The 27,658-nt window shown below is 47.5% G+C and overlaps 1 protein-coding gene across 7 annotated transcripts in view; it reads left to right on the forward strand.

Moving 5' to 3' along the window:
- The first annotated feature begins 1,429 nt into the window (after positions 1-1,429).
- Positions 1,430-27,658, forward strand: part of LOC116951848 (protein strawberry notch homolog 1-like) — a 115,174-nt gene continuing 88,945 nt past the window's right edge. For 6 of the 7 annotated variants that reach the window (XM_032970637.2, XM_032970633.2, XM_032970634.2 and 3 more), the window contains exon 1: positions 1,430-1,641. Coding sequence is in view for 1 of the 7 variants with exons in the window: in XM_076073913.1 (XP_075930028.1) it covers positions 26,986-27,120 (135 nt within the window). In the remaining 6 variants the exon portion in view is untranslated. Of the gene's footprint in view, positions 1,642-26,895; positions 27,121-27,658 lie in introns of all 7 variants that reach the window. The other variant, XM_076073913.1, reaches the window with a different exon arrangement.

Genomic DNA, 27,658 nt, shown 5'->3' on the forward strand with positions numbered 1-27,658 from the left:
TGCTGCTGCGTTGGCAGCGGTGCACAAAGCACAATTAAATACAAGGGAAAACACCGCAACGCATTTGCCAATTAACACTGCGGTCTTACAAGTAAACGTATAAGCACGGGCAGAGCCAGGATTTCAGGCCGGGGTGACATTCAACAAATTTTTATTTCAAGAATGATTAGAGAGTCAGGCTGTTGAACTAGACGCCATCGGTTGGCGACACACTATGACAATGCAGTTGCACGGAGTCCGCTAGACCGAGTGCCGTACACTTATACGCAGAATGTCACCCCTGTCACCCCCCTGGCTCCGCCCCTGCGTATAAGGCGACGTTTCGGGCCATGACCCTTTATAACGCCCAATTAATAGCATACGAAGGACCATTGCTGTTATTGGAAGTTTTAATGTTACTGTTAAGTTTAAATGTTAGGTTAGGAACACTTTCGTCTGTTGCTCGGGTGAAAAGTGGGATAGGTTTTTGGCTAAGCCTGGCCAGCTGGCTCAAACCCTTAATGAACATTTCTTATACTATTTTTCGTTCAAGGCCACGGTGCTCTTGATGAATTGTGTTTGCGCTTGACGAATTTGGGCCCACCACGGTGGCTCGATGTTATCTTCCTTGCCATGTTTACAGGAGGCCATGGGTTCCACCCCGACCTCTCTCTCCCCGTGTTCGAGTGGATTTCTCTCCGGGTCCTCCGGTGTTTCCCCTCCATATTTATAATCAACATTGCGTGTTTAAGAGTAATAATTAATTGGCTGCGACAAATGTCTACTCGATAAGCCACTTTGTTGAGCTATCATTCGTAATAGCCAGGTCGCTTCTGAAAAATAGCTATATATAGCTCAGTGGGCCTAACCTGGTAAAATAAAAAAATAGTTTTATTTTGACTTAAAGCTTTCGTGACTGCAGGAATTCATATTCTTTGGTTCTTTCGGTAAAGTCACGTAGATAGAAAAACAATTCCCTGATGTGTTGCGATCGAAACGTCGTGGTTTTTTGTCTTTTATTTTTTTAAATCTACCTGACTTTACCGAAAGAACCAAAAAATATTAATAGTTTTAGTTGTGTTGAGGTTTGTTATTACAGTATTATGAATGACGGCAATAATAATTAAATCCCACGCGCGCACGTGGACCCCCACGTGGGTGGCCACGCCCCCCTGCACCTCGTGGCCCCGCCCCACAACCTCGTGCCCCCCCCTTCACCTCGTGGCCCCGCCCCACAACCTCGTGGGCCCCCCCCTTCACATCGTGGCCCCGCCCCACGACCTTGTAGCCCCCGCCCAGAAATCGTCACCGCCCACTTTCCCCTCCTCCCGACCTCGCCCTCCCCCACCCCACCAGGAAACCCGTGGCGCGCAGGGCGCTCGGAGCGGAAGGAGGAGGCCGAGCGAGAAAGTCGGGGGGCTGGGACGGGGAGGGAGCGAGCCGAGAGGATTGGGGCGGGCGGGCGGGGACTCGTGGTTATACGGGAGGCAGAGACGGGAGGGAGGAACCCGAGACCCGAGGCGCTGGGAGGCGGTGGCGACAACAACGACATTGTCGTCGGCTAGGGGAAGCCACTCTCCATCGCTTCGACCACCATCATCATCGCCATCATCACCATCATCATCGTCGTCATCATCATCGCCGTCGTCGGCGACAGCAGCGGTGAGTGAGCGTTGCGAGGGGAGAGAGGGGAGGGGAAACTCGCACGACTAGGCGTCGTGCGTTCGGGGCTGTCCGCCTCGGCTGTTGTTTCCTCTCCGGGCCCCATGGCTCTCGCAAGAGGCTCCCTATGCGCTCTGGCCCCTGCGGATTATGTATGCGTCGCGCGTGTGTACTCCGCTGGGCTGTGTACTCGAGTGTACGGCTGTGCGCGCGCGTGTGTGTACTGCGCGTGTGGTGCAGACAGTACTGTACTGGGCTCTCTGCTGCATGTCTCAACTACGGCACTGCTCCTGGGCTGCGTACTTTACATTTGTGCACGAGTGTGTACTGCAGGTGTGCGGGGTGCAGAAACTCTGTTGGGGACCGTACTTCACGTGTGATGTATACAGTACTGGCCTATGTACTCTACTATGGACTTGGTGTGCGGTGCTCGCAGTTATCTCCTGGGCTGTGTGGTACACAGTATATATGAATCTTCTCGGCTGTGTACTCTACTACTGTAAGCATATGTGGTATATCCATTACGGCTGTGTACTCTAGTACTGTATGTGTGGTATATTCATTACGGCTGTGTACTCTAGTACTGTATGTGTGGTATATTCATTTCGGCTGTGTACTCTAATACTGTAAGTATGTGTGGTATATTCATTATGGTTGTGTACTCTAGTGCTGTAAGCATGTGTGGTATATTCATTACGGTTGTGTACTCTAGTGCTGTAAGCATGTGTGGTATATTCATTACGGAGCTGTGTATTATATATGATACTCCACTCAGCTGCATTGCACGTGGTACACAGTACTCTACTGATTCGTCGACACGAGTACGCGTGTGTGCACTGCATGTTGTGATATATCCCGTATTCTACTCGCTGTATAATACTCTGTGTGATATCAGTAATCTTAGGCTGTGCACTGCAGTGTACGTGTGTGCTATATCGTGCATTATGCTGTGTTGTGTACCGCGTGTGTGATGTATAAAAGTACTTTGTTGCCTGAACACACGTGTACACCGAGTAATACTTGAAACGTATTGTTTCCCACCGTTTCCCTTTCAACCCTTTGCGGCCTTGTGAGCCACCCAGGGAGGGTGCACCTTCTTTGGGCAGGAATCTAGGCGAGGTTGGGTTAGTGGCGCGACCAGGAGGCATTTAAAGGGAACTTTGTAATTTTAATATTGTATTATTTTCGCGTTGACGCTGTTTGATTTGTAAAAGCAAAAATGGGTGAGCGTGTTATGTCAATTTAACTGTGTGAAATAATTACAATTGGACCGTGTGTTGAGTTTATACCTTTTTAACACGATTTAGTGATTGTGCGGACATGGTTATTGGTACAGTATTTCGAATAAGTATTTGCCGTACTGATTTTAAACACGCAATACAGCACAGTGAATTATGCATTTAATGATACTACAATTGATGAAATCGCTGATAATTTCTGTAATCATAAACTCAATTGCTTTGCCCTCACATCTTTGTTGTGGCCCATGTGATAGCGCAATTAAGTATAATTAAGGTACAATACTCCGATTCCTTTCCCTAACACCCTGTTTATGACTTAAGTCGTTCGTTCGATCTCGAGGGCACGTGAAACAATAGTGCAGCTGTCTAGCCGCAATCGGTGGGCAATGTCGCGTGTGGCGAGGTAGAGTGTGGTTCACTCCCACCCTCTGTCTCTCGAGACGTTTGGTGAGGGTGGAAGAGTAGGCCAAAACGTGGAAGAGTAGGCCAAAACGTGGAAGAGTAGGCCAAAACGAGACCCCTTTGAGAAGGGGTCTCGTGGGTGCACGCTATGCCGCGCAAGCTAGACATTGAAGGGCGCATCAGCTTGTTTTTAACCTCAACGCTCAGTCAGGAAGGACGGGCTCGTATGTATTGTACTGTTCATAGATTACACTGTATATATTAATGTTATAATCGTCGCTTAGTCGGTGAACTGATTTTACGACGTGAGAATTCTCCTCGGTGCGCTGTAACGTCGGAAGATTTAGACATTGTAGTGGGCGAGTGAGGAGGCATCTATACCGACGCCTCGCTTCTAAGACTACAAGGAGCACACTCGCTCGCACAATAGGATACGCGTTCCTTAAAACAAAGAGCGCTTAGTAGTTTCACGCAGCTGCTTATAGAGTAGTGATGTCGCGCAAATAAACTGTGAACTTAAACTACAATCTGTGCTTTGGTCCCTTACGAACACGACTAAGTTTTTATTCTCCGTGCTGCAATGTCGCCCGTCCCACACCCACCGCCGCGGCCTAGTAACCGACCCGGGGTTGGGTGCACCCTCGCTGGGCAGGAATCTAGGCGAGGTCGGGGTTTGGGCGGAGGTGGTTCGCCAGGAAGTGATTGAGACGATAAAAAAATGGTCTTCTGTCTTTTAAACGATGCGTAATAATCGGAGTGTTTATTCTCTCGTTGTCATTAGGCGGTGTCGTTTGAACGCCTACGCGGCTTGTGTGATTCACAATAGAGGGTTTCTTTTGGTTAGATCGCGTAAATTGTGTGTCGTTAAACTCGCCACCATACGACACAGCCAAAGCGGTAAGGGATTTAGTCACGTAAACAGAACATGCCAATTCGTTTACTAGTGCAGCACACCGGTTGTGTGTTGGAGAGGAAATCCACACAACATTTACAATCTGAGTAGTCGGATAAAAACGTTACATAATTTACATAATCTAATACTGAACATAGACTGACCCCCACCATAGGAATGTGGAATTTGCACCACTGGCTCGTGGCTGTCAATGTAGATGAGTTACCTACCCCATTGTTTTTTTTGCGATTAGGGAGGCACTTTGCGTAGATAAGTTTGTAAACGAACAACTATGTTCGTTAATCAGTGTGGTGGAGTGACTCCAACAGCCCCACGCGATTCGTGTTGCAGAGGGAGAAGACAACACATGGGAAGAGTTTGGTTGACGACTTGCTTTCTGAACCACCTTGTTTTGATCGCCTTATTATAACCGTACAATTTGGGCAGCTCGCACAGCACATTCGGGGATTTGTGATGCACCAACACGACCCGCAATGCTTTGAACATGCAGCAAGTGCGTCTTCGATTAGCACGGGTTTTCTCCGTACGGTGCGAAAGAAGTTCAACATACACACACACATACGAGTGTGTTAACACCATGCACAGGCACGCACGGTTTTTGTTTTGCCAAACATGCCATGCCGAGCGTCAAAGTGTACCGGGAGGAGAGGAGGTAAAGCGATGTTAACGTCTGCACACCGAGTGACGGTGGAGATAGTCTTGACAGACAAGTGCGATGCCACTCTCAGGAGTGTGACGGTCACCTCATCGCGCGGCGCTTTTGAATGCGCTTCTGCGGCCGTCTGGAACGCTCTTCCTTCCGATATTAGGAAACCGCTGGAAGCCGAGGCACTTTTACATAGTCGACATTGAAAACTAATTTCTTGAGAATAGATATATTTGTGTTTAGTTTTGTTGTCCTTCCCCCGTACCTCCGATTAGCACGGTTGGCTACGTACGGTGCGAAAGAAGTTCAACATAGACACACACATGCAGGAGGTAGGTGGTTGTTTGATGAATACTTGCTTTAGCTAAAGGCGCGCTTGTGGGTTGACTGCTTCTTCTCTCCGTTTGACAGTTTTTTGTGTGGTTAACGTGTTGATTTGTGTGTTGGATCTGCATGGGGCAAAGTGGGACTCCATCTGGGTCCAGAACAGGTGGTGCATATTCCACATTCCCGTGAGACCAACCATTCTCTATTCTAGTCAACCACTGTCGAGTTTCCAAAAATTGCTCCTAATCTTTTTTGGTATCGATCTTGGCTAGGAATGATGGGTTTGAGGTGACGACCGAACCAGGCATTGGAACTTTATAATTGAGTTGGGTGCGCTAACCACTGTCACCCAGCCAATTCAACAGCTGTTTCATTGGGTACAGTACTAAGCACATTTTGTTTACACGGGAGAGCATTTGTAGAGTCTCAAGGTTATTTTTCACAAGGGGCTGTGCTGGCCAGTTCCTTTCTTTACATTATTAGTTCAATGATGAAACTTTCTTTCTGTTCTACCTTTTGAAACTGTCAAAAAGGTCCCATAGATATTATTATTATTGGAGTTTTTTTCACCAATCAGCCGGTTAATCAGGTAAACCGATTACTTAATATGTGAGATGTTGCCAATATATAATATCAAGAGATATGTAAACATTTATAGTTGTGAACAAGTCTGTAAAGAAAGTAAGTTGAGTGAAAACCTTTTAGCTTAAATGACGATGTCCCACAAAGATATTTCAATGCACCACAGTTTAAAATCTATTGTGTAAACTGATTAATAGAATGTGTGCATGCATTTCATAACTATCACTGTACGTAAAATGCAATGTGGATTTTAATATTAGTACAATGACATAAATACGCTAGTGCAGATAATTATAATACATTTGGAAACGATAATGATTACAGTGCTGTACGGTTTTGATTTAAAAAGATGGATTGTTAATTTACCAATTACATACTATTGCAGTGGCTGCCTTTAGGATAGATTGTCGCTTGTCACAGGAATGTGGAATTTCCTCTGCTGGCTGGGGTCGTCAACAGAGATGAACGCTCTCTCAGTGAGCAGGGGAAACACTTTATCCTGTCTTTTTGGTCAAAGTGTCCTGAAGTCAGTATTCCCACTTTGACTTCGTGAAAGGTCGCTTCCTTTTGTGTGTACATCTATCTGGTGGGAATATTTACAGAGGCTGTTTTTCGGTGTCTTCTTTAGTTTGAGTAGCAAAAGCATAAAGAAAACGATGAAAGAAACGTTATTTTACCAGGTAAGGCTCACTCAGCTATTATCTCTTTTTCAGAAGTCACACATGATAGCTGAAAGAAGTGGCTTATCACGTGGAAATGTTTTGCAGCAGCCAAATACTCTAAACACACGTTTCTAAATGTGGAGGGAAAAACCACATGACCATGGGTAGAATGTGCAAACTCCAAATATACAAGCTCTGGGGTCTGGATCGAACCCACGACCACCTGGAAACTAGGCGAGGTCGTTAACATCTCGCCACCGTGGCGCATTACTGTCCCCAAGCAGATGATTCGGCCGAATTAGCAACCATCGCCAAAAGGCGATATGCACAGTAGCACCCAGCCCTCTTGCATGTCTCGCATACGGTGAGAGGAAAACAAAAAAACTTGGGTGCGGGTTATTTTTTTTGTAGTAAAGACCGAGCGAGGGCTTTTATGAATGTTTTACAGGTACGGGCTTCTTAAGAAATATCCTCAGTTGTGGGAGCTATAAATAACAGGGGACACAATGTGCTGTGTTTATGGAGGGATTGTGCTCCATGGCATGCTGTCTTTTCCTTTCTCATCGCTGACTTGAGCATTTTAAAGTTTACAGATAGTTGAGTCTTTTGGGAGACACTAATCCTAAGTATTACCACAAACACGTGCATGAGTTTTGATGTTGCAAGTAGCAATTTGTAATACATTTCTCTGAGATAGATTTGGGAAATGCCGCAAAAGAAAATACAGCTGGAACAGCAAATAATTCTTTTTCAATAAATCGTAAGCATAATCAAAGGAAACATAGAACTACAAACACAGTGGTTTACTCTACTTTCAAAGAGTCAAAGTGTCTCCTTGGTCAAACAAGCAATGTGGCGATGTTCATCTCCATTCCTGGCCCTGAGTTGGTGGCATGAATTCCACATTCTCATGGTGGAGATCAGTCTCTCCGTAGGACACCCACTGTTGATGTTTCCGTCAATTGGTACTCAATTTTTTTTTTAATCAACCCTGTTGGCTGCTATGGTGTAACAGACGGTGAAGCCGCTTGACTGCAATCCACTGGACTGCTGCATTAATCAGTTTGATACCAGCTGTACAAATGAGTACACCGCAGTCGATCGTTAGGTCACGTGTGGTGCTGTGAAGTATGGGTAATCTCACCTCTTTCAAGATAAAATAATAATGATATTTTATAATGCGCCAGATTTTTCAGACAAGTCGACAACTCAGATGTGCAGAGCCAAGCTCAGGGTTGCTCGAAAGCAGTGGCACAAACAGACAGGAGGCCTTGAGACGTTTCTTAAAAGTCAGATTGCATTTGATGTTGCGGATATGCAAAGGGATGTTGGGCCTTTGTGGCAGAGCTGGCAAAATACCCTCTAGAGGGGCTCTCTAGCGCTCGCTCTAGTGGAGGATCTTCTGCCATTAGTGGCGTGATTGAACTTTTTCAGGGCTTCAACCTACACCTTCACTTGCACCTTCACCGTTTAGCAATTTCAGATGGATGATGGGCTGAGTCAACCCCCAACTGGGATTTGAACTTAAAACCAAATCGTAGAACAACCGATGAACGTATCCAGATCTAGAACTGATTGTCGGCATTCTTTCACATTCACGTGAAAATGGAGGTTCACGTTTTAAGTTAAAGATTTGCCGTTTGAGATTTTCCACTTTTGGTGTGCCTTACGTATCATATCTCTCATGGAATGTGACCTTATGACAACACAAGGCCTTGCAATAAACAAGACCTGAAGTACTCCCGTCCATCCTGACTTGAAAAGTTCAATAAACGTGATACTGCAGCTGGGATAGTCGTCAAAGCTTGTTGTCGAGTGTTGCATTGACCTGAGAATCGTATTCACGTTATTTTATTTTCCTCGCACTAATGCGCATCGTCGGTTTGTGTGTGTTTTTTTTATTTCACGTTCAGCACAGGACATTCAAATTCTGCGCGTTCTGAGCTGGGATTATTTCTCCAAGGGTATATCGGCGTCACGACGTTTTAGCTTGCGGTCGGGGTGGTGCCCGAGAGCTCAGCTTGCAATCAGACGGTTGTGATTGCAAATCCCATTTTCGGAGGTGTTAGCTTTTCTTCGTCATCATCACCGTCGTCCCTCTTGGGTTGATATTTCACCTTGATGCGGTTGTTTTTATTCTGATTTCTATTTGCTTTCAAACGACACGAGCTGTAAGTGTTCTGATAATTTCATTGTCTTAGTTTACTGTTCGTCTTTTGGTGTTGTTCTCTGGTCGAACACAAGTGACACAAGGCCAATAAAGAAGGCTGTCTCTGTTGTAGGCCAATTAGTTTCAAAGAGAATGCATTTATTATCAGACCATGTATGTTTGCATGTTTTGCTACAAGTATGTGTGGTTAATGTAGACTTTATGCCTTGCAAAAGGTATTTATTTGGTGTTTGAACATCTAAACACCTCCTGTTTTTTGGCCAGAAAGGGTAAAACCTATTCTTATTTCTCATCATTTTGGAAACTCGCAAAAAAAGGTCCCTCCTAGATATTTATTTTACTCGTTATGATCCAGAGTCCTGTTGGTGACCCAGGAGGTCACGCTTGCAAAATGAGACTCATCCTGGTCTCTTTGTTTCTTGGTCTCATCCTGGTCTCATGAGTTCTCAGCTGGTTATGCAGAATCAACTTGAACACTTGATATGATGTGGTGGTAGCGCCATTGTAGGGAGTCTCAACAGTCCTTCACGGCTTTTTAGAGTCAAAAGCAGAGTTTAGTGCGGTCGGATTGCTGATTTGAGAACAGACTAACTCTAATTTTTTGACTGGACATGCGTTTTCGAAGCTAATAAAAAAAAATCGGAGATGCTGTGCTGGTGCTGATCAAAGGTCGGAAAGAAGGATTTTCATCTTTATTGGTGCTTGGCAGGTGTTGTATGAATACATGATAATGGTTGCCTTTATTGAGCCAGGAAAGCCTTACAGGGGTGTTCTGTCTACATGGAAGTAAACGACTGAACTGGTTTGAATCAAAATGTTATGCAACATTGTTTTCCAAAGCGGAATCATTTCTCGTAAACAACTTGCTATCACTGACAAGTCGGTTACGGTGGTTTGTGTTTTGAGTTTTACAGTTCCTGATTGTAAACTGTCATTTGATAAATGATTTAGCGAAGCTGTATTGATAGTGGCGAACAAGCACAATGAACAAAAACACACAACACGTTTGTCAATAACACTGGTCTTAAAATGTATTTTATTTTGCAACATTTCCAGCAGTGGCCCTTAATCAAAGCACACAAGTGAATTATAATTGTCGTGCTCTGTAGAAGGGCTACTGCCCCAAACGTCACCGATTCTACATGTTTTATTTTGCTGTTATTATTATTGATGAATGCGAGTTGTTATTGTGCTTGGACGGACTCAATCAGGTGCAGCTTACACGGCAAGACGCGCCGTGTGAACACCGCGCATTTCTCGCTGCGACGCCGTTCTTCTATCGGAACACTTTTCGCACAACGTGGCAGGCTCGCCGTTATAACGCGGCATGATCCGTTCTAGCACGGCGTGATCCAGTTTTTACGCTGCACGAGCCCGTTAAAACGCAGCATGACCCCGATATAACATGGCACTATCCAGTTATGATGTGGTACGATCCTGTTATAACACAGTTTCTGAGCGGTCGACGATGAACTACTTTCGTGAGCTGCGGGGCTGAGCGGTGTGGTATACGGTCGGAATGATACATTACGTGGCAGCCTACTTTAAATCTCAGTTTGTTTGTCCTGCCATTGGGCTGTTGATTGATTTTATAGAGCAAACAATGTTCTAATTAGGATTTATTCAATTTGTTTATGCCTGCTAATGCACGGGCAGCAATTCCTCGCTGAATGTGTCGCTTTTCAGGAACACATTTCCCTGTCGAATGAGGAATTGCTACCATATTAATTTAATTAGAATTCCATGAATCCTAAGAAAGGCGAAGTATAAATTATTCATCTCGTTTCTGAGTACGATCCGTTTCATGTCATATCCGTTTTAGGACTAATATTTTAAAGAATACACTAAACTTTAGCTTGGTCTCGGAAGTCTATTTAAAAGTCTTGCATTGTACATTTGGTCTTCTCTGAGTTTTTTTTATACCTGTGAACACCAGGGTCAAAATTAGAATCGGGGTACCTGAAGAACATCTATACGTGCGAGGAGACACCACTCAGAAAAAAATAAAGCGACCGCATTGTCCGTAGTGCAATGAGCACAAACAAAATCAATTCGCAACCTTCGCCATTAACAGCACCAAACGTGTTTGGCGTTGGCGGCCCCACCTACAGAGAAGAACACTTTGCGTGGTGCAGTTGGGTTGTGAACACTTGGCGGTGTGCTGCCACTGACTGGCCACTGGGCAGCCCAAGCGGGGCTGGCAGTCTCGCAGCTCGCTGTGATCTCTGCGTGGTCCACCGACCCTGCCTCGAAAGCGCTGGAGTGCATGCAGCTGGGCCAGTGGAAAAGAACCGATAGCGAGATGTTTACTGCCTCGCCTGGTGTACAGGAGCGCGTGGGTTCGATCCCAAACCCTGATGCCTGTATTTTTGGAGTTTGCGTGTTCTCCAAGTGGTCGTGTGGATTTTTCCCTCTGCGTTTAGAAACATGCGTTTGGACTATGTGACTGCAATAAATGTCCGCATGACAAGCCACTTCGGTGAGCTTTCATTTGGACCCTACCAGGTAAAATAAAAAAAAGTTTAGTTTAGAACCGGTTAGGGCTGGGAAGCTTGTCGAGGTAATGCGCCCAAGGTGATGGTCGAGAGACGTGCGAGGCAGTGGGCTGTGTGGGAGTCGCACGACGTGAGAGCACCCGGGAGGAGCGAGACGCATCGCAGCTGTTGGCACCGGGCTCTGCGAGAGGTCGCGATTGCAGCTCCTCGAGGCTTTGATCCAGCTGCGGATAGAGACCGGCTTGTGTTGGCACCGTTGGCTGCGTGTTTTGTTTGGCGCTGAACGTGTTCGCGGGTCCCGTGCGGTAGGGGGACGGTCTTGATCATTGCCGTTTATAGATCCATGTACAGTATATATTGGTTGACCTGCAGCAATGTTCACATTCGGCATGGGTACGTGAGACATTTCCTTCGTTGGAATGATGTCGTAGGAATCTTTAAGATCTTGCTAATGTGGGAGATGGCATGCATTGGTGAATCCCTGTAGAAATTATGAAGTGGCTTTGCGGGAATCAAACTGTTTTCCCCCGTGAAAACTGGTTCGGGGGCGAGTTTGCAGACCACTCGACTGTTATCGCAGCCCCCAAACATGTACTGTGTGTGCTGAATATAATCTATACGGCCCAGCTATGCTGTGATCAGAGCAAATTATTTGCATTCTTATCCCAGTTAGAGATCAACTTCAGCCATCATCGTTCCTCCTGATGCAAATCGGCACTGATTTGTGACAAGCTAACGAACAGTGGTTGTGTTGCACCGAAGCCAGCCCTGGCATAGGAATGTGGAATTTCCATTGCTGGCTCAAGGGGCTACTATTGCTGGTGGTGATGGTGAGCACCAGCACACGTGCTCGGCTAAGTTTGTTGACACACTTTGACCTTTGCCGCTTGTGACATAAATCCGGCCGCTCGGTGTTCTCGCAGGAGAAATTCTTTGGAAGTGATGTATGGTGAAACCGTGGGACGAGAGTGTTGTTAAAGGCCCTGCGAGAAGGCGCTACGTGAGCACGCTCGTTCGAGTACGCGTGTGGATACGCGGCGGCGGCGGCGTCGGCGTCCCCATCTCACGTGGTATTGCGCCACCAAAAAAAAACACCGCCTGCAAACATATACAGACTTGTCATCCGCTTTTTCAGACGTCCTTGGCAAAAAAAAAATGTTGAGCGTCGAAATAATTCCCGTTTTGTTGTTGTATTCGATCTGTTTGATAAATGACTCCCCAAATAGTTATGAAAGCCCGATTTGTTGTTGAGCGCACGCTTATTGCAGCACAGCGTCTGCATATTCGACCATCGCATATCCGCCCTGATCAATCGACCTCCCACACCCAGTGCAGTATTTTCGCGTACACACACACACACGGTGTAACCGTCATTCATCTCTATTAGACGTTCACAAATCCGACCTTTTTCGCACGTGGTGATGCTTTCCAAATCGTGCGTACATTCACCAGCTTATAAACTCGAGTCAAGCTTTCTCCCATGTTCAAAGCAGTTTGTTGATGACCTATTTGTGCGTAGCCGTGTAATTATCTTTTTATGGTAGATATACACGTATCCCACCGAACTTTTCACGTGTCCGCCTATTCGATGTAATAAATTCTACAACGTAATATTTTAATCCAAATGTTCATGTGGCTTCGTGACTCCGTGAGGCTCATGATTCCCAATTACAGGCTTGCCGGCCATTTTTGCAGGGAATTGCCGATGCTCATGTTTTGCTGTGATGGATATCAAAGACATTTTAACGACAGTCATTGGAGTAAGCCATTGGTCTGTCTGACTAAACACTGTTAGGTACAACACTGTGCTTGTGTCTTAACACTCTCTCCCCTTAATTCTAGATTTGAAGCTTTCGTGACTGCAAGGGTTCATACTCTTTGGTTTTATTCGGTTAAGTCACGTAGATAAAATAAAACAAAATAAAAGAAAACAATTAAATCACGACGTTTCGGAGGCAACACCAGCTTGTGTTGCCTTCGAAACGTCGTGACTTTACCGAATAAAACCAAAGAGTATACTCTCTCCCCTTGTCCCTAAATACCATCATTGTAGTAGAGATAAGACAATAATGGGTTTTCGTTTGGTTAAATTGGATAAATTAATCAATATTAAATTTAACTAAGAGCAAATTGTCTTATGATTAGACTGGCCCCTGCCATCAGAATGGCTCAAGGTTCTTGTTGTTGAGGGATGATCACCGCCCAGCATTCGTTTGAGCACAAGACACACTTGTACTTGCGTAATAGGTTTTATTCCAATCCGAAAATGTGAAAGGCCTTAAATCCGCAAGGGGCCGAAGCGTTGCCGAGTTTGTTTTGCGTTTAATCGAAAAACGCTCGAAGCCACATTTGGTACGAGGGCGCTCGTCCTCAATTGTGATTAAAACTCACCGGTGCACACATCGCACTCCCTCGCGTGCTCTTGCTCACACGCTGTTACAAATGAACGTGAACGGAAACCCAATTATGGACGAGGAAGACAGGGGGTGCATTTGCTCGCCCGAAATCTTTCTTTTGTCATTGGTCGCGCGCGCTCCGAACCAACGCAAGGGCGGCTGCGTTTGTTTCAACGTAACGTTTCACATATTTGCACAAAACGAAACGCAGACCCACCTCAATCGTCATTAGCGCCCGCCGCATCGCAAGGGAGAGGCGGCTTGTTTTAATCGTCAAAATGAAATAACGTTCGTGCCAAGCGACAAGCGGACCTTCGGGATGCAATTGTGTTGTGGTCGTTATTCAATTTAACGAGGCCCTTTTTTATTTTTGAGCACCATCAGCGACGATGCCGGCTTGGCTCGGTGCTCTCCGCTCGTTTCGCCCGAAGCCGTTTTTCAGTTCGCCTTTGGCGGCGCTAAAAAATGAACGCGCGCGAGAGAAGGAGCCGGCGTCGGTGCGGGCGCCGGAAAACGTGAACGGAATGTTAAAGCAGTTGCATGGGAGCACCGCCTGCAGGGAGGAGGAGGCGGCGGCAATAATCCGCGAGCGCAAATCCCAGCTAGGTGAGCGTTGGAGGCCGGGAAGCAGCTCGTGCGCGCTGGTCTTTGCGAGCGCTGTTGGCGCGTCACATGAAGGCCGACACCCGCTGAGCGCATGCGCCCCGGCGGCGGAGGTTTTCTGAATAATAATGAAATAAGCCCCTCGTGAGAGCGCTAGTAAATTAAATGCCGCCCCCCCCCCACCTCCCCTACAGTGGTCACAAATACCGTATTCTCTAGATTACGGGAGCTGGGTTGGTGGTGGCCACGCAGGCCTGTAGTCCGGCAACTGTGGAGGCAGCGAGGGTTGGTAGATCGCGTGTTTGTGTGCGTCTACGTTGAAAGTCTTTAGCACCGTACGTAGCCAACCGCGCTAATCAAAGATATGGGGGAAGGACAACAACATAAACACAAAGAAGCAGTTCTAGAGAAATTAGTATTCAATGCAGTTATGTTACGAAACTCACTTTCCATCGGCGTCCAGGAGCCATACCCTGGCATGTCAGGAGAAGGCACTACAGCTAAGTGCGTATTAATATCATCTGTGCCTTCTACACGGGGATATAGTTTTGTCCTCTGGCGCGCAGTGTAGGGTTTCTCTGGGTGCTCCGGTTTCCTTCCACGTATAAGCGCTCGCAGGTTGACTGAAGACATCTTAACTTAAAATCCACTGCAGCACCCTCCTGAAATGGGAGTCCTTGAACTCTGTGTGGCTTTTATTGATAAATAAATAAGTCGATGAGACCCGTCCGAGAGGAAGACCCTCCTCAATGTGTGCCTGCCCCGGGTCCATTAAACCCTCTCCTGTTCTGAGATGTCTGCAAGTTGCAGGGTGGGTGCCCCGCTGACCGCTGAATCTCGGAACGCGCAGGCGGTTCAGCGTCAATTTTATTCAGAGAGGCATAGCGGCCGTTGTTTTTAAAGACATTGTTACTCACCGCAGAGAACCACAGCAACACGACCGTGCTCTACCATAGCTAGCTCCAAACTGTGCCACACGCCCTCCCCGCATGGCCTTGTTGTAGCTTCCGTTACGTACGCACGTTTGTCGGAATGGAATAGGAAGAAAAAACAAAAGACGTACGTGTAATGGAATGGGAATGGGTTAAGTTACACGAATACGGTTGCACACACACACGTACACATCCCTACCGGATGATAAGAAGCAGCCCCTCAACATTTTGTTTAATATGCAGGGACAAAAAATCATCGCATATCTCTGGAGAATCCGCATTTGTGTAGTATACACAGCTCAGCTCGCTAAAGTCACCACGAGTGAGCACTCATAGGTCATGTGATGCGCGTGTGTGTGTGCGTTTATTAGGCATGTGGGAGCAGTAGTATAGCGGTTAGCGCGCTGCGCTACGAACCAAGCGACTCAGGTTCGATTCCTGCTCATGGCCAACACCATTGACGATTACTTGAACAGGTCCCGGGCCTACCCTCGGTCGACTCAGCCTTAAATGAATACCTGGTGCCATGTGTAAACATCGCTGCTAGGGAGACAAAGGCGGCCGGGGGTGGTGTTGGCCACTAACCCCCTCGTGTGTCGTGCCGGCCTTCATAGGTGCTCGCTAACAGCACTTGCCCCAACAGTATGTTAAGGCTCTACGGGGGATCTTTGTATATTTTTTTTATTTTGCATGTAATGATTCACACCCCACCACGATTCGATAACGGTTTCCTGATTCGGGGTCACGATTTGATTTTATAATCGGTTTTCTCTCGTATCATGATCTAACAATGTAATTTGTATTTGGCATGTTTTTGTTTTCTCACTCTCCTTTCTGTTGTCTCCATTATGCCAAATATAACGCTCGTTATTTTTACCTTTCCGCAGCGACGGTCGTGCTTATTTTGAGTTGTGCATCACCGTTTGAATGTTCCGTTGAACTGGGGACTCCGTATCGTAAGGGGGGGGGAGGTAGGGCCCCTTTGCCTGTAAGTTGGGCAGTTCGCCGATGCTGGTGAATTGATTAAAGCCCGACGGCCGACGTCACCGTTTGTTAAAACCAGTTCAGAGTTTGCGCGAGTTGAATCAATGCTTCTGAAATTATGCACTCCCAGAAGCCTGCATGCTTGATTGGTTTTGTTGTGAGATTTAATTTGCATCGCTTTAAGTGGAGAGCCTGATATATGGAGACATTGTTCGCTTATTTATTTTGTAAAATTAGGGTTACTTTCATACACTTTGCATAAATTGTGGCCAGTCATTTCTCATACGCATCATTCGGTGCCTCTCATGAGCATAATAAAATATGTTGCGCTGCATGACCGTTTTTTGTGAATATATATGTAGCGTATCAAAATATGGATTTGCAAAAAGGTAACCATGACAACTAATCAATCGGGCTCAGGACTCTCATTCAAATTATTCATTTCTCCTAGGAGCATTTACCGAACCATGAAACTGTAGACCGGTTTCAACTTCACTCACTCTCATCAGCAGCCTCTCCTGGCCCCCGGTTTTCCCAGGACATCCTTTCGTTTGGAGCAGCTGCTGTCCTGAGAAATCCTGAAGTCTTCCCTGGGACCTTAAAAACTCCCTGGCCTTGTTCAGTTGCGCAACAGTGATAATAATAACAACAACACACAGCTGAAGCCGATGCAATTACATTTCACTCTTCCGATATTGTGAGATAATCTTCTTCTTCTTGCCGAGGTACAATCCCAGTTACTTTGTACCCCGCGACGTGGAAATCCCATCAGAAGACGGTGACCTTCAGTCACTGCCACCGATTAACCGAATGTCGTATCCACCGGTTGTGTCATCGCACGGCAAACGTCACATTTGTTCCCCTACCTGGCTTCTTGCCGTCAAATGCTATTGTCTTCCTGTCGGTCTCTGTTCGTGCGATGGCGTGTGCAGTTTTTTTTCATCACGATGCGGGCGCTTTCCGAAGGCAATTGCAGCTCTTAAAAGGCAAAGCGCGGTCGGCGGGTTAAGTGTACAGCGATCCATTTTGATCGTTTAAAAATAGCAAGGCTGTGCTGGTAAATAAATGACTGTCCTGCATCACGGCGAAGTTGCGAGAAAGAACAACGTGACGGTACACTTCCTGTCGCCAAGAGCGATGCCCGAGCAGCAGCCGTGGGATGCACGTTAAGTCTAATTGATTTTCTCGGTAGTGTGAGCTATGGCTTCTGCAATATAATTTGATACGTATGCCGTACACTCGCGTTTCACAGTATGACGGTCGTCGCCATATGTTTGTAATTGCGTTTTTAACATTTTTATTGCCTTGCGTCTGTATTCCCGGTACACATACACTGATTCAACAGCTGTTTGACGAGCAAAGCCAGCCTTGCCACTCTTAAGAATTGTGGGGAAGGTCTCCTTCGTTTTTTTCCCCCCCGAGTCTTGCAAATTTATTCTGAATCCTAAGAATCCCAAGCGTGTCCTCGCAGGAGAACTCCTCTTATCAGCAGCCCTATTACCCACAACTCCCATTGTCTGCCGCGGCTGTAGGGTCTATGAAAACTCCACAAATTATCCACGGTCTTGTTTGTTTCGATTACCCGCAGTTATTAGCGATTTTTACCCACAATGCATAGCCAAGCGACTTCATAATACATCGCCCGCGGATAAGAGGGGTTCGTGCAGCAAAGTATTCCTAATGCCCAGTTTAAAAAAAATAAAGTGATCCAAGCAAGTGCACGGATGACGCAGACAAACGCGGAGGCGCGGACAAACGCGGAGAGGCAGTGAGAGATGGATGCACATGCAGAAACGTGGAGACACTCATTGCGGCGCGGAAACACTCAGGGACACAGGCACGCAGAAAAACGGTTCGATAGGGAAACGCACTGCAAGTGGGCAAGCGAGGACACATCGCTGGCCACTAACGCTACGTACAGTACACAGATTGAGAGCCCAGTGTGCCGTGACGCCCCCAACACACCTTTGGGTGCCCCTCGGTGTGCATTTGCTTCGCGTGTCTCTATCTCAATCTCTGTTTCTCACACAGAGACAGAGGCAGCCCGCGTGTCTTTGAAGCACCGCGCCTTAGCAACTCGCGTGGTACGACGACCCCTGATGCGCGATAAAAAAAAACAAATCCGATTGTTCCGAAATGTCTTCACAGATCATAGGAGTCACTCCGGCAATTCATCCTTTTGTGCGTGAGGTTATGTGCCGGTAATGGACGTATATAATAACTCCTGTTATCCGCACTTATGTTGCTCGTAAGAGGAGTTGCGTGTCAAATTCATGCCATTACCTTATGGAGTTATCTGCACATTCTTATCCCGGCAGATGAGAGTCACATCGTGGTTAGCCCCGCAGATAATAATATGGTGCGCAAAATCGGTCCACCATATCGCCGCGGTCAAGAGGAGTTCTGTAGTTTGAATTTTGGATGTTTCCACCGAATCCTAAATGTTGCTCGGAGTTGAATGCCCCCAAATGCGTGCGGCTCCGACGCTAAACGTGTGCCCCCGTCCCCCCCCCCTCCTTGGGTTCCTCGCAACGTTCGCATCACAAAGTTTACGCCAATCTCTCGATCCTCTGTGATCATAACTTCGCTGGCAAATTGCATTTGACGTCGTACATCGCTTTTTCTGTTTTTGTTTTGGTTCAATCGTCACCTCCCACCCCTGTTTGTGCTCTCTGCTCGGTCGCAAACTCATCTGCTCAGGCCAACTTGCGCAACACAGGGACTTTATAATTGTAACATTAATTGAATTTGTTTGCGCAGTCATTTCCGTTTCTCACGTGACGGAGGGTTGTGATTTCAATTTGTTTCGGCGCCCTGCTTTGTTTTATTTATTTATTTGGTGGCTCAGGCCACTCTTGCACACGCGACTCAACCTGTCTCCTGAGTTCTCGCCTGGGAGAATAAAGTAAACTCAACTTCAACAGCACGCTCCATTTAAACAACGGGAGGTCGGTTCAACGCAAAATCCAATGTTCACAAACTAATGATGTGGTGCTGTCGAGAATTGTAGGTAAAATCGTACGCCAGTAGAACTGTTTTGTTTTCGTACAGATACATACAGAAGATCATCAATTATCCGGTGGCTTGGGGGAAAGGGGGCGCCGGATTTTTTTAAAACGCCCGATAATCACTACTAATCATGATTTATTCTTGCATAACATCAGGTTTTTAGGTGTTGTGTAGACGTTTGTTTTTTATTAGTTTACTTTATTAAATTGGCATAAATAACGATATAAATAGACAAAAATAAATCCAACTGTAAAAAGTTACGCGATCTAACCCCAAAAAACCTGAATTCTGGACGATATTGGTCCCAAAAGCCTACGTGTTAAAAAGTGACTTTACTGTACCGTACTTATCACTCCAATCTCGAAGACTGTATCATGGGGTGATGTACGTAGGCACGAGTGCTACTCCGCTCTTGTTTCAACAACAACATGATGTGTTTGACGATCGCCGGACTGATGCAGCCTTTAGACGGGTGAACTTTCGAATGCCGAATTACACAAGGCAACTTTTCGCCGGATCGCACTGAATAGATTTTCTGTATTTATTACCGTAGTTATTAGTCATTGCATTTTTTTATGCTTGCAGTATTTTCATTGTTTAAGTTGTATGTAGCGTATCATTTACCCTATGTAATATTTATCACTGAAATCAAGCATAGCTACTTTTTTTTTTCACGCACATGCTGCCGATGGCCGGACTGGTTACAGCCCTTGGAGCGGTTTTGTCGGTTTTTGCCGGATCGGCCTGGGACCGCCGGATGATGTTGGAAGCAGCCGGATAATCGCAGACAGGATAATCGATGACAACTGTGCTTTTACATTTTCATGCCAAATTAAAAAAAAGCGTGATAGGGGGACCCAGTGACTGGGGCAAGGTGGGACCTAGACCCTGCGACTTGGTTTGGGGTGGGAGATTGTTTTGCCTATGCCAAAACCCAGATGCTCTTTGCTCCGTGCTCAAGACGACGCTTAGGGGAATGCACAGTTGTGTAATGTTTCCACGAGGCTTAGTGTATTGACACTTCTGTGAAAGGGAGTCTTTGTATTTTCAGAGGGGGGCCACGCAGCTGTAATAAAATTCAACAGTCGAAGTGTCTTCCTGCTCCCACGGGCAGCTGAGTGGCGATCATCTCAATCGACGGCCACGAATGAGCTGGCAGTGGAAATTCCACATTATCATGGCAGGGGCCTTTCTCTTAACGGGATTACTTGTTATTGATTTTCATAGGCAGCTATTGCATTTGCCTATCATCCCGACAGTTTTTACATAGCATGACTAAACGATTTTAATATATGTAGGATGGAAATCGCGTGTTCTAGCGCCGCTGATTTTGCACAGTGGCGTTCCCTCTTCTCGCGTGCGTGGCTGTGACATTTTAGTTTCCTCCCGCGTGTAGGAATACCCGGTGAGGAAATGGTGAGACAAGTCAAACCGAAAGCCAAACGGGGTCTTCGCGCTTTAAGCGATTGAGCCTTTGGCATATTCGTCACCTTTCCGCAGGTCTTTAGCCCATAATAGAGGCTTTTGGGTTAGATCGTGTGAATATAAATGTTGTGTCGTTAAACACGCCACCACCCGACACAGCCAATTAGTAAGGTTGTCGCCTGATGTTGCGTTTACTGGCGAAACGTCGTTCTGGAATTGTAAATGTCGTGAAATTACTCTCCAACACACCGGTGTGCTGAACTAGTAACGAATTGGCATGTTCTGTTACATAATTGTTGCATCAACCTCAGAGCAGTGATATTGCCGAGTTCAAGCTCAGACCGGGATTTGAACTCGCAACCTTCCGATTGCATGCCGAACCCTCTAAAACTACACTGTGACCCCCGGTCGGACCAGTTGTCATGTTGTGGTGGTGTCACGGTGTTCTTGGTGGTAATTTGGGCGTAAGTGAGCCTTGGCACTTTTGACCCTTGAACCGAGCGTTTCTTCACAGCAGCACTTAAATGAGACAATGTGAAGGTTGCATTGTACCAAGAGTGGCTTTAACCGCAACCCACTTCACTCCGTTGTCTCATTTTCGACTGGACCCCTACCGTTGTTGTTGACGTTTGTTTGTGCGAGTTTTTGGATTGTTTGCATTTGGTAATTATGTCTCCATTGTCTTAGAAGTCTGCGGTACTTTTGTAGTTTATCCTTTCAGTTTCTGTTTACCTCGCTATAGACCCCTTGAAAGTGCACGCGCTGCATCTGCTAAGAGCACAAGATCGCCCTGCGTGTAGCCGCCGTGCCGCTGCATGCGTTGGTACATTGTGAAGGGAACGGTTGCAAGGCACCTGTTGAATTCTTCAGCTTCTTTGTGAATACTCGAGGATTAGATAACCACACTCTCTTTCGTACCGCTAGTACGAGTGTTCCACGGTTCATTGTTTGCGCCTAACGCTTGAACAAAGGTACCTGAAGGATTCCTCTAGTTTACCGATAATGCCTGACTCTTCACACTGGAATTCTGCCACGTTCCCACAACCACTTGAAAGTGGGCTCGGTCCGGTTTCCCACGCCAGCCCTGTTTTGCACCAAGCCATCGCCACAACCATAGGCCTTGTTGCCCAATTTCATAGCGCCATCCTGGGTTTGACATTCACTTGAAGACGCCGGTGTAACCGTCATCTGCATCGGAGCGTCAACAAGGCCGATGCGCCAACATCTCCTTTATGAATGGAGAATTAAAGACACGAGCCACGGTCGTGCGAATGTGGCCATGCGACCCAAACTACGGATGATTACAGTAAAAAAAAGTGTGCTGCCACCCTTCAACGTAGAAGGAACCGCAAAACTACACAAACTCTCTCCTGGAGCGCTCTTGTAGCGAGCACATCTCAGCGTTGGCATTCAACTCTGAACCATATTTAGGCCGCTTGGCTTGCTTGACAAAGGGAGAGACGCATTATTTTACTTGAAAGAATAAGTGATATGTTGTTGCTTGGTAGAGCGTAATCTTGAATCGAGCATGGGTTAAACGTTGTGAATTTGAAAACAAAATATGAGCGTCACCAGCCACAAGGATAGGTGAGTGGTGTAGGGGACTGGTGGAGAATGAGTGGACGCCACGGTGGTTAGGAGATGTTAACTACCTCGCCTGGTATACAGGAGGTCGTGGGTTCGATCCCGACCCGGACGATGGCTGCTGTATATTTGGAGTCTGCGTGTTCTCCATGTGGTCGTGTGGATTTGTCTCCAGGTCCTCCGTTTTTCCCTCCACATTTCGAATCAACATCACGTGTGTCGAGTATCTGGCTGCTATACATTTCCACATGATAAGCCACTTCGTTGAGCTATCATTTGTGGCCAGGCTGCTTTTGAAAAAGAGCTGCATAGCTCAGTGGGTCTTACCTTTTTGGCAAAATAAAAAATATATAGTTTATAGTTCAGAGTGGAAGGGGCTAAACCGCACGGAGCTGCGGCGTGTCGCCCAAAACGTTGGCCTGAGACCCGAGGCCCCCCACAGCCCCTCCTTGGGATGGCCCCGCGTGGCTCGGAGTCTGCTTCTGACGATCGTGAAAATCCAGCAATAAGATGCACCTTAAGATTATTAGGGTTTCGTTGTTCACTCGGAGCCGGTTTAAGTTGTGTGCGGGTACGTTCATGTTAAAGACGTGTGGGGAGCCGTAGTAGTTAGCACTAAGCACCCGGCGACCCGGGTTCTATTCCTGCTCCTGGCCAACATCGGTGACGATCGTCTGAAGCGGTTCTGAGCCTCCCCTACATCGACTCGGCCGCAAATGAGTACCTTGTGCAGTGTGTGAACATCGGCACTCGGGAGACAAAGGCGGCCAGGCGTGGTGCTGATCCCCCCCACCCCTTGGTGTGCCATGCCGGCCTTCATAGGTGCTCGCTATAACAGCACGTGCCCCAACAGTCTGTTAAGGCTATACAGGGGTATCTTTTTTCTTTGGTCTCAAGAATCTCAGAGCACTGTTGTCTATGTGAAGTTGAAAAGAGCGCGTGGGACGGCGACCCATCTTCTGTTAAACACCCATGAGCAAGTGGCAGAAATCCCACATTGTTCCGGCGCGGGGCGGGGGGGGGGTATCATGCACGACTACTGAAAACTTGAAGCTCCGTACGAATGTGAACTTGCGTCATCAAGCACGGAGGGGAATGAATGATGTCCGGAGGCGAGAGCCCCGGAAGGGACTTGTCCCCCCGCAAACGCTCCCAATTGTGAGCCACGGGCATCAACTGCTGCACCAGTCAATCACATGAGTGCAGTATAACTATGATCTCAGTAAGTACAGCGCTTGGCATTTTCGTCTCCGTGTTACTTTCCTCAAATGCGCGAAAGGGACCGGGTAATTTAATATGCCCCGGGTAAGCTATAATTGATGGTATTGGCATGGTTTCCCTAACTTAGGGCGTGTAACCTTCTCAGGTTTGGCTCATTAACCTCTTAATGTAATGATGTCGAACACGCGGCCTGATTAAAAGGCGCCATGCCCAGGCATTGCGCATCCTTCTCTCGCTTGAGCCCGCTGTACCGTAGCTCGTGTCCGCCATACAAAGAGAGACATTTGCTCAAATTCCATCCACCGACTTTGTAATCTCCATCGTGCAGCTGTCGTTTGCATTGTGGGAACGTCCTTCCTTGACTCCCACAGTCAGCTACTGTGGGGATGTGGGAGGAATCCTGGGTATCTGGAGAAAAATGCACGCGTACATTACGAGGGAGCGTTGAAAAAAATCGGTGATACAAATAAAAATTCAAGGACTGCGTTGTCTTGACAGTGAAGAAGCCCACTTGCTGTCCTGCCATATCTGGTCCAACTCGCAGTACAGCGCGGGTTGGGAGTCTCATGGCATGCGATGATCTTTGCGTGGTGCGCCAACCCCGACTTGATAGTGACAGGTAACAGACGTAGGATGTTACACCCGGCTAAAATATATGATGCTGAGATGAAGCATCCATTTGGATCTCTTGTAGCGCAGTTACAGCATCACCTTGAACGGCCCACAGAAGCATTATAGCACAAAGCCACCTCTGAAATATCTTCACATTGACCTCTAGTCCACACGATAGGTGGACAGCACTGTTCAGCTCACTGCCACTGGGAGTTGTAATGTTCGTTGCATGGGGGGGGGCACCGAACACTGAACGAGGGGTGGCCGGGTGGCACAGAGGTCAGAGCGCTGAGCTGGCAACTGGCCAAAGTAAGTTCAGAACCAAATTTATCGTGACAAGTTTATTTGTGCAGTCATCGGCAACTGACTGGGCTGATACCATCAACTCGCTTAATTTGAGAACGCGGTTTATTCGCCAAACGGCCGCCTGGGTTTGAACCCAGGATCTCAGAGGTGCGGACTCAACGCTCTGATCCCCGAGCCGTCCGGCTGCCTCTCCACCAGTGCAGCCATCATATCTGGAACGAAGCGAGGGGGACGACGACATGGCTCTGTATATAGCGCGCTGTGGCAGGACGCTTGGCTCACAATGAGGCCATCAGCTTCCAAATCCAGGTCTGGGGCTCAACTCGGCTGACTGTATCTCCGTTCTTCTTGGATCGATTAAACGAGGCCCCCCGCTTTGTGGGAGGGCGACCGACCCTGTAGGATTTCCACGGCCGATTCAAGGGGGCCTCATTGTACGTCGTAGGGATGGGCGTCGGCCCGCCCGCTCTCTGCCGCTTGTGTTTTTGAGCAGGAAGTCACTTACACTTTAAATGAGAGACGCGGCGTTGGGGGAACTTTGTCCCCGGGCCAAACAAATAAACGTAGCTTGGAAGATGATAGCCGCAGAAGGGGGGAAGGGGGGGGGGGCGGGCTCTTTACAGGAAGTGTGCGCAAGAGGTGGGCACGCAGCTAATGTAAATACGCGGCCCCGCTGGGCCTTCACCCATTTACAGTGTGCTGCCTTATCGGCTTCGCTTAGCCGTGTTTTTAATGTATATTCAACAAAAATATCTCTGCACATCAATCTTAGGGTCTCATCTTGCGTTCGTAGTTTGAACGTCGGTCCCCGAAAGCCACTGTTGCGTGGCTTGGCGTTTGCATCGCGAGCCTGTTGTAGACATTTTTGTTTCAGTCGTTCTACAACGAGGTTGTTCACGTCGGTTGGTCGATTCGACTCTTCAGTCGGATTGTGCGAGTTCTGTTCGTGGGTTGGGCGCCGCTGGGAGCGAGATATTAACGACCTCGCCCGGGATCGATCCCGAACCTGATGCCCGTGCGTTTAGAGTTTGCGTGTTCTCTCTCGCTGTGGCCGTGCGGTTTTTTTTTCTGGGTCCCCTGGTTTTTGCGCTTCACGTTTAGGAACGTGAATTTAAGAGTATTTGGCTGCGATATATTTCCACGTGATAAGCCACTTGATTCAGTTGCCATTTGCGTGGCTTCTGAAAAAGAGCCATATAGCTCAGTGGGCCTTGGTAAAATAGCATTCATCTAGCAGTAGCTCAATCTTGGCGGACGATGATGAATAAGGTGCATTTTTTTACTTGAAAGCCCATCGGCAACACGTCAAGGTCTTACTTTCACCCGCTGTAGATGATAAAAGCCCCACTTAAAATGATTAATCTTTGTTACTTGTTCAACAAGATTACCTTGCAAACCTGTGTAAATTGTAATTGGTCTCCGTCTTGATTAGTAAGGTCCGACTCAAAATTAAGTTTTGCGATTTTCAAGGTCACGCCTCCTGGTGTTAGTCACACGTGCCTGTTCAACTGAAGCCACTGTGAGAATAAAGACATTCACTCGACGTTCACTGCTTGCTCAACAGAGTTGAGAAATGCCTTGCAGTCAACACACAGTCACAGTGTAGAGGCATAGACGCAGATAAACAGAGGAGATGGGATCCTGGGTGAGTAGGTGAGTGGGTAGGTGAGTGAGGTGGGTGAGGAGGTAAACTGAAGCCACTGCTAGTTTAAAGACAATCGTTCTATCTGTTGGTTGCTCAGTGGAGTTGAGAAATGCCTTGCGGTCGATACACAGAGTCGTTGTAGAGGCAGAGGAGGAGAGTGGGGATATTGAGCAACCTGTAAATATGAATAGATTGGAACGACACACGTTAAGCTGTTGACTGCTAAACCAAAAGTATGAGAGGAGGGAGAGTGTGGTCAAAGGAAACTGAAACTTCACTTTTCCATATGCATCGTGAGTAGCACCCTAATGAGTACGAGTATATATAGATATGAATATTAAACAGCAACTCGTGCCCCTCCGTATTGGCAAGTTACGTAATTATGATTTTGTTTTACATGTAAAGTTGCTTAATATGATGGTTCGGTCAGATACAGCCTTGATGTGTGTCTGTGGCTGCGTTTCATACAGGTGTTTCACAAGGCAAATAATGAAACATTACATGATAATCTAATAATAAATTCTACTTGTTAACGCGCCGCACCGTATGCGCTCACTCCAGTAGAGAGAGAGAGTGGCTCAGAGGCGCGAGGAATCGCAAACGAGCCACTGCGCTACGAACCCGGCGACCAGAGTTCGATTCCCGCTTGCGTCCAACACGAGCGACGGATATCCGTACAGGTCCTGGGCCTCTCCCCAAGGTGGACTCATCCTTAAAATGAGTACCTGGTGTGTTGCATGTAAACATCACCACTGGGGAGACACAGGTGGCCACCTCCTGCCACTTTCTCGTGCCTTGTGGGTGCACATTGATGACCTCACAGCCACATTTTTAAGGCCCAAGACTGGAGGACATTTTAAAAATTCTGGCAACTGGTTGATGATGCTGGTTGTAAGAGTCATAGACATGTACCCATTTCAGTGTGTGTGGACTGCTCTGCAACAGCGTGCCGGTTGTGTTGCCGCCTTTATTCATCGGTCGTGTCGGGTGGAGAAGGGTTTTACGAAGCATTTAACTTACGCGATCTGACCCCAAATAAAATAATGAATTGGGCTGTTAAAGTCTTTACGGCGGATTTTTTGTCTTTGGTGTCGACCAGGTCCTATCCACCGCCTGCCCGCTCGTGCGTGCGCCCGCCCGCTCCAGGCCGCTGGTTCGTGGCGTCATGCCGGCGCGCTGAGCCTCGTGTATGGAGAACCCAGGTGCCACCACTGCTTCCGCGCACGCTCAGGCCATGCCCGGGGAGAGCTACCACTCCGCGGACGCACACCCACACAGCGTCTTCCCTCACCTCCCTGGCCCCTGGGCTGCGCCACCCTCCCAGGTGGGTCCCCGGCCCGTCCCCTTCCTCCCTCCCTGCGCACGTGGCTTATAACCCAGCACTGTGGAGGCAGTGGGGAGTTGGTGGCTCACACAATTGTTGTGAAACTCCCTTACTGTGGGCATCGAGGTGCCATACCCTGGCTTGTGAGTATAGTAGAAGGTGATTCAGCAAAATTATGGACTTGGCCTGTTCCATCCGTATGGGATAGAGCAGTGTTCTTCACCAACTTTCAGAGGGGTGCCACTTTCGCCAATGATACATGATCAGTGTGAGGACCGCAACACCATTTGAAACCATTGGGGGTTGACAGCACGATGATGGGGGGGTGTTTTCACTTTTGTGTATTGTTGGTGGCCGCACGTCAGGGGCCGCACTAAAAGCCACCAGGGGCCGCCAGTGGCCCGCGGGCCTTACAATGAAGAGCACTGGGATATAGCGTGTTACCCCCTGGCACGCGTGGATTTTCTCCAGGTACTCCAGTTTCCCTCCTACTTGTTAAACGCTCATTAATTGGCCGATAACGCCTTAATATATACGG

This window comes from Petromyzon marinus, chromosome 44 (assembly GCF_048934315.1).
Source record: "Petromyzon marinus isolate PM22_M1 ecotype Great Lakes invasive population chromosome 44, UKy_Petmar_22M1.pri1.0, whole genome shotgun sequence".
NCBI classification, from domain to species: Eukaryota; Metazoa; Chordata; class Hyperoartia; order Petromyzontiformes; family Petromyzontidae; genus Petromyzon; species Petromyzon marinus.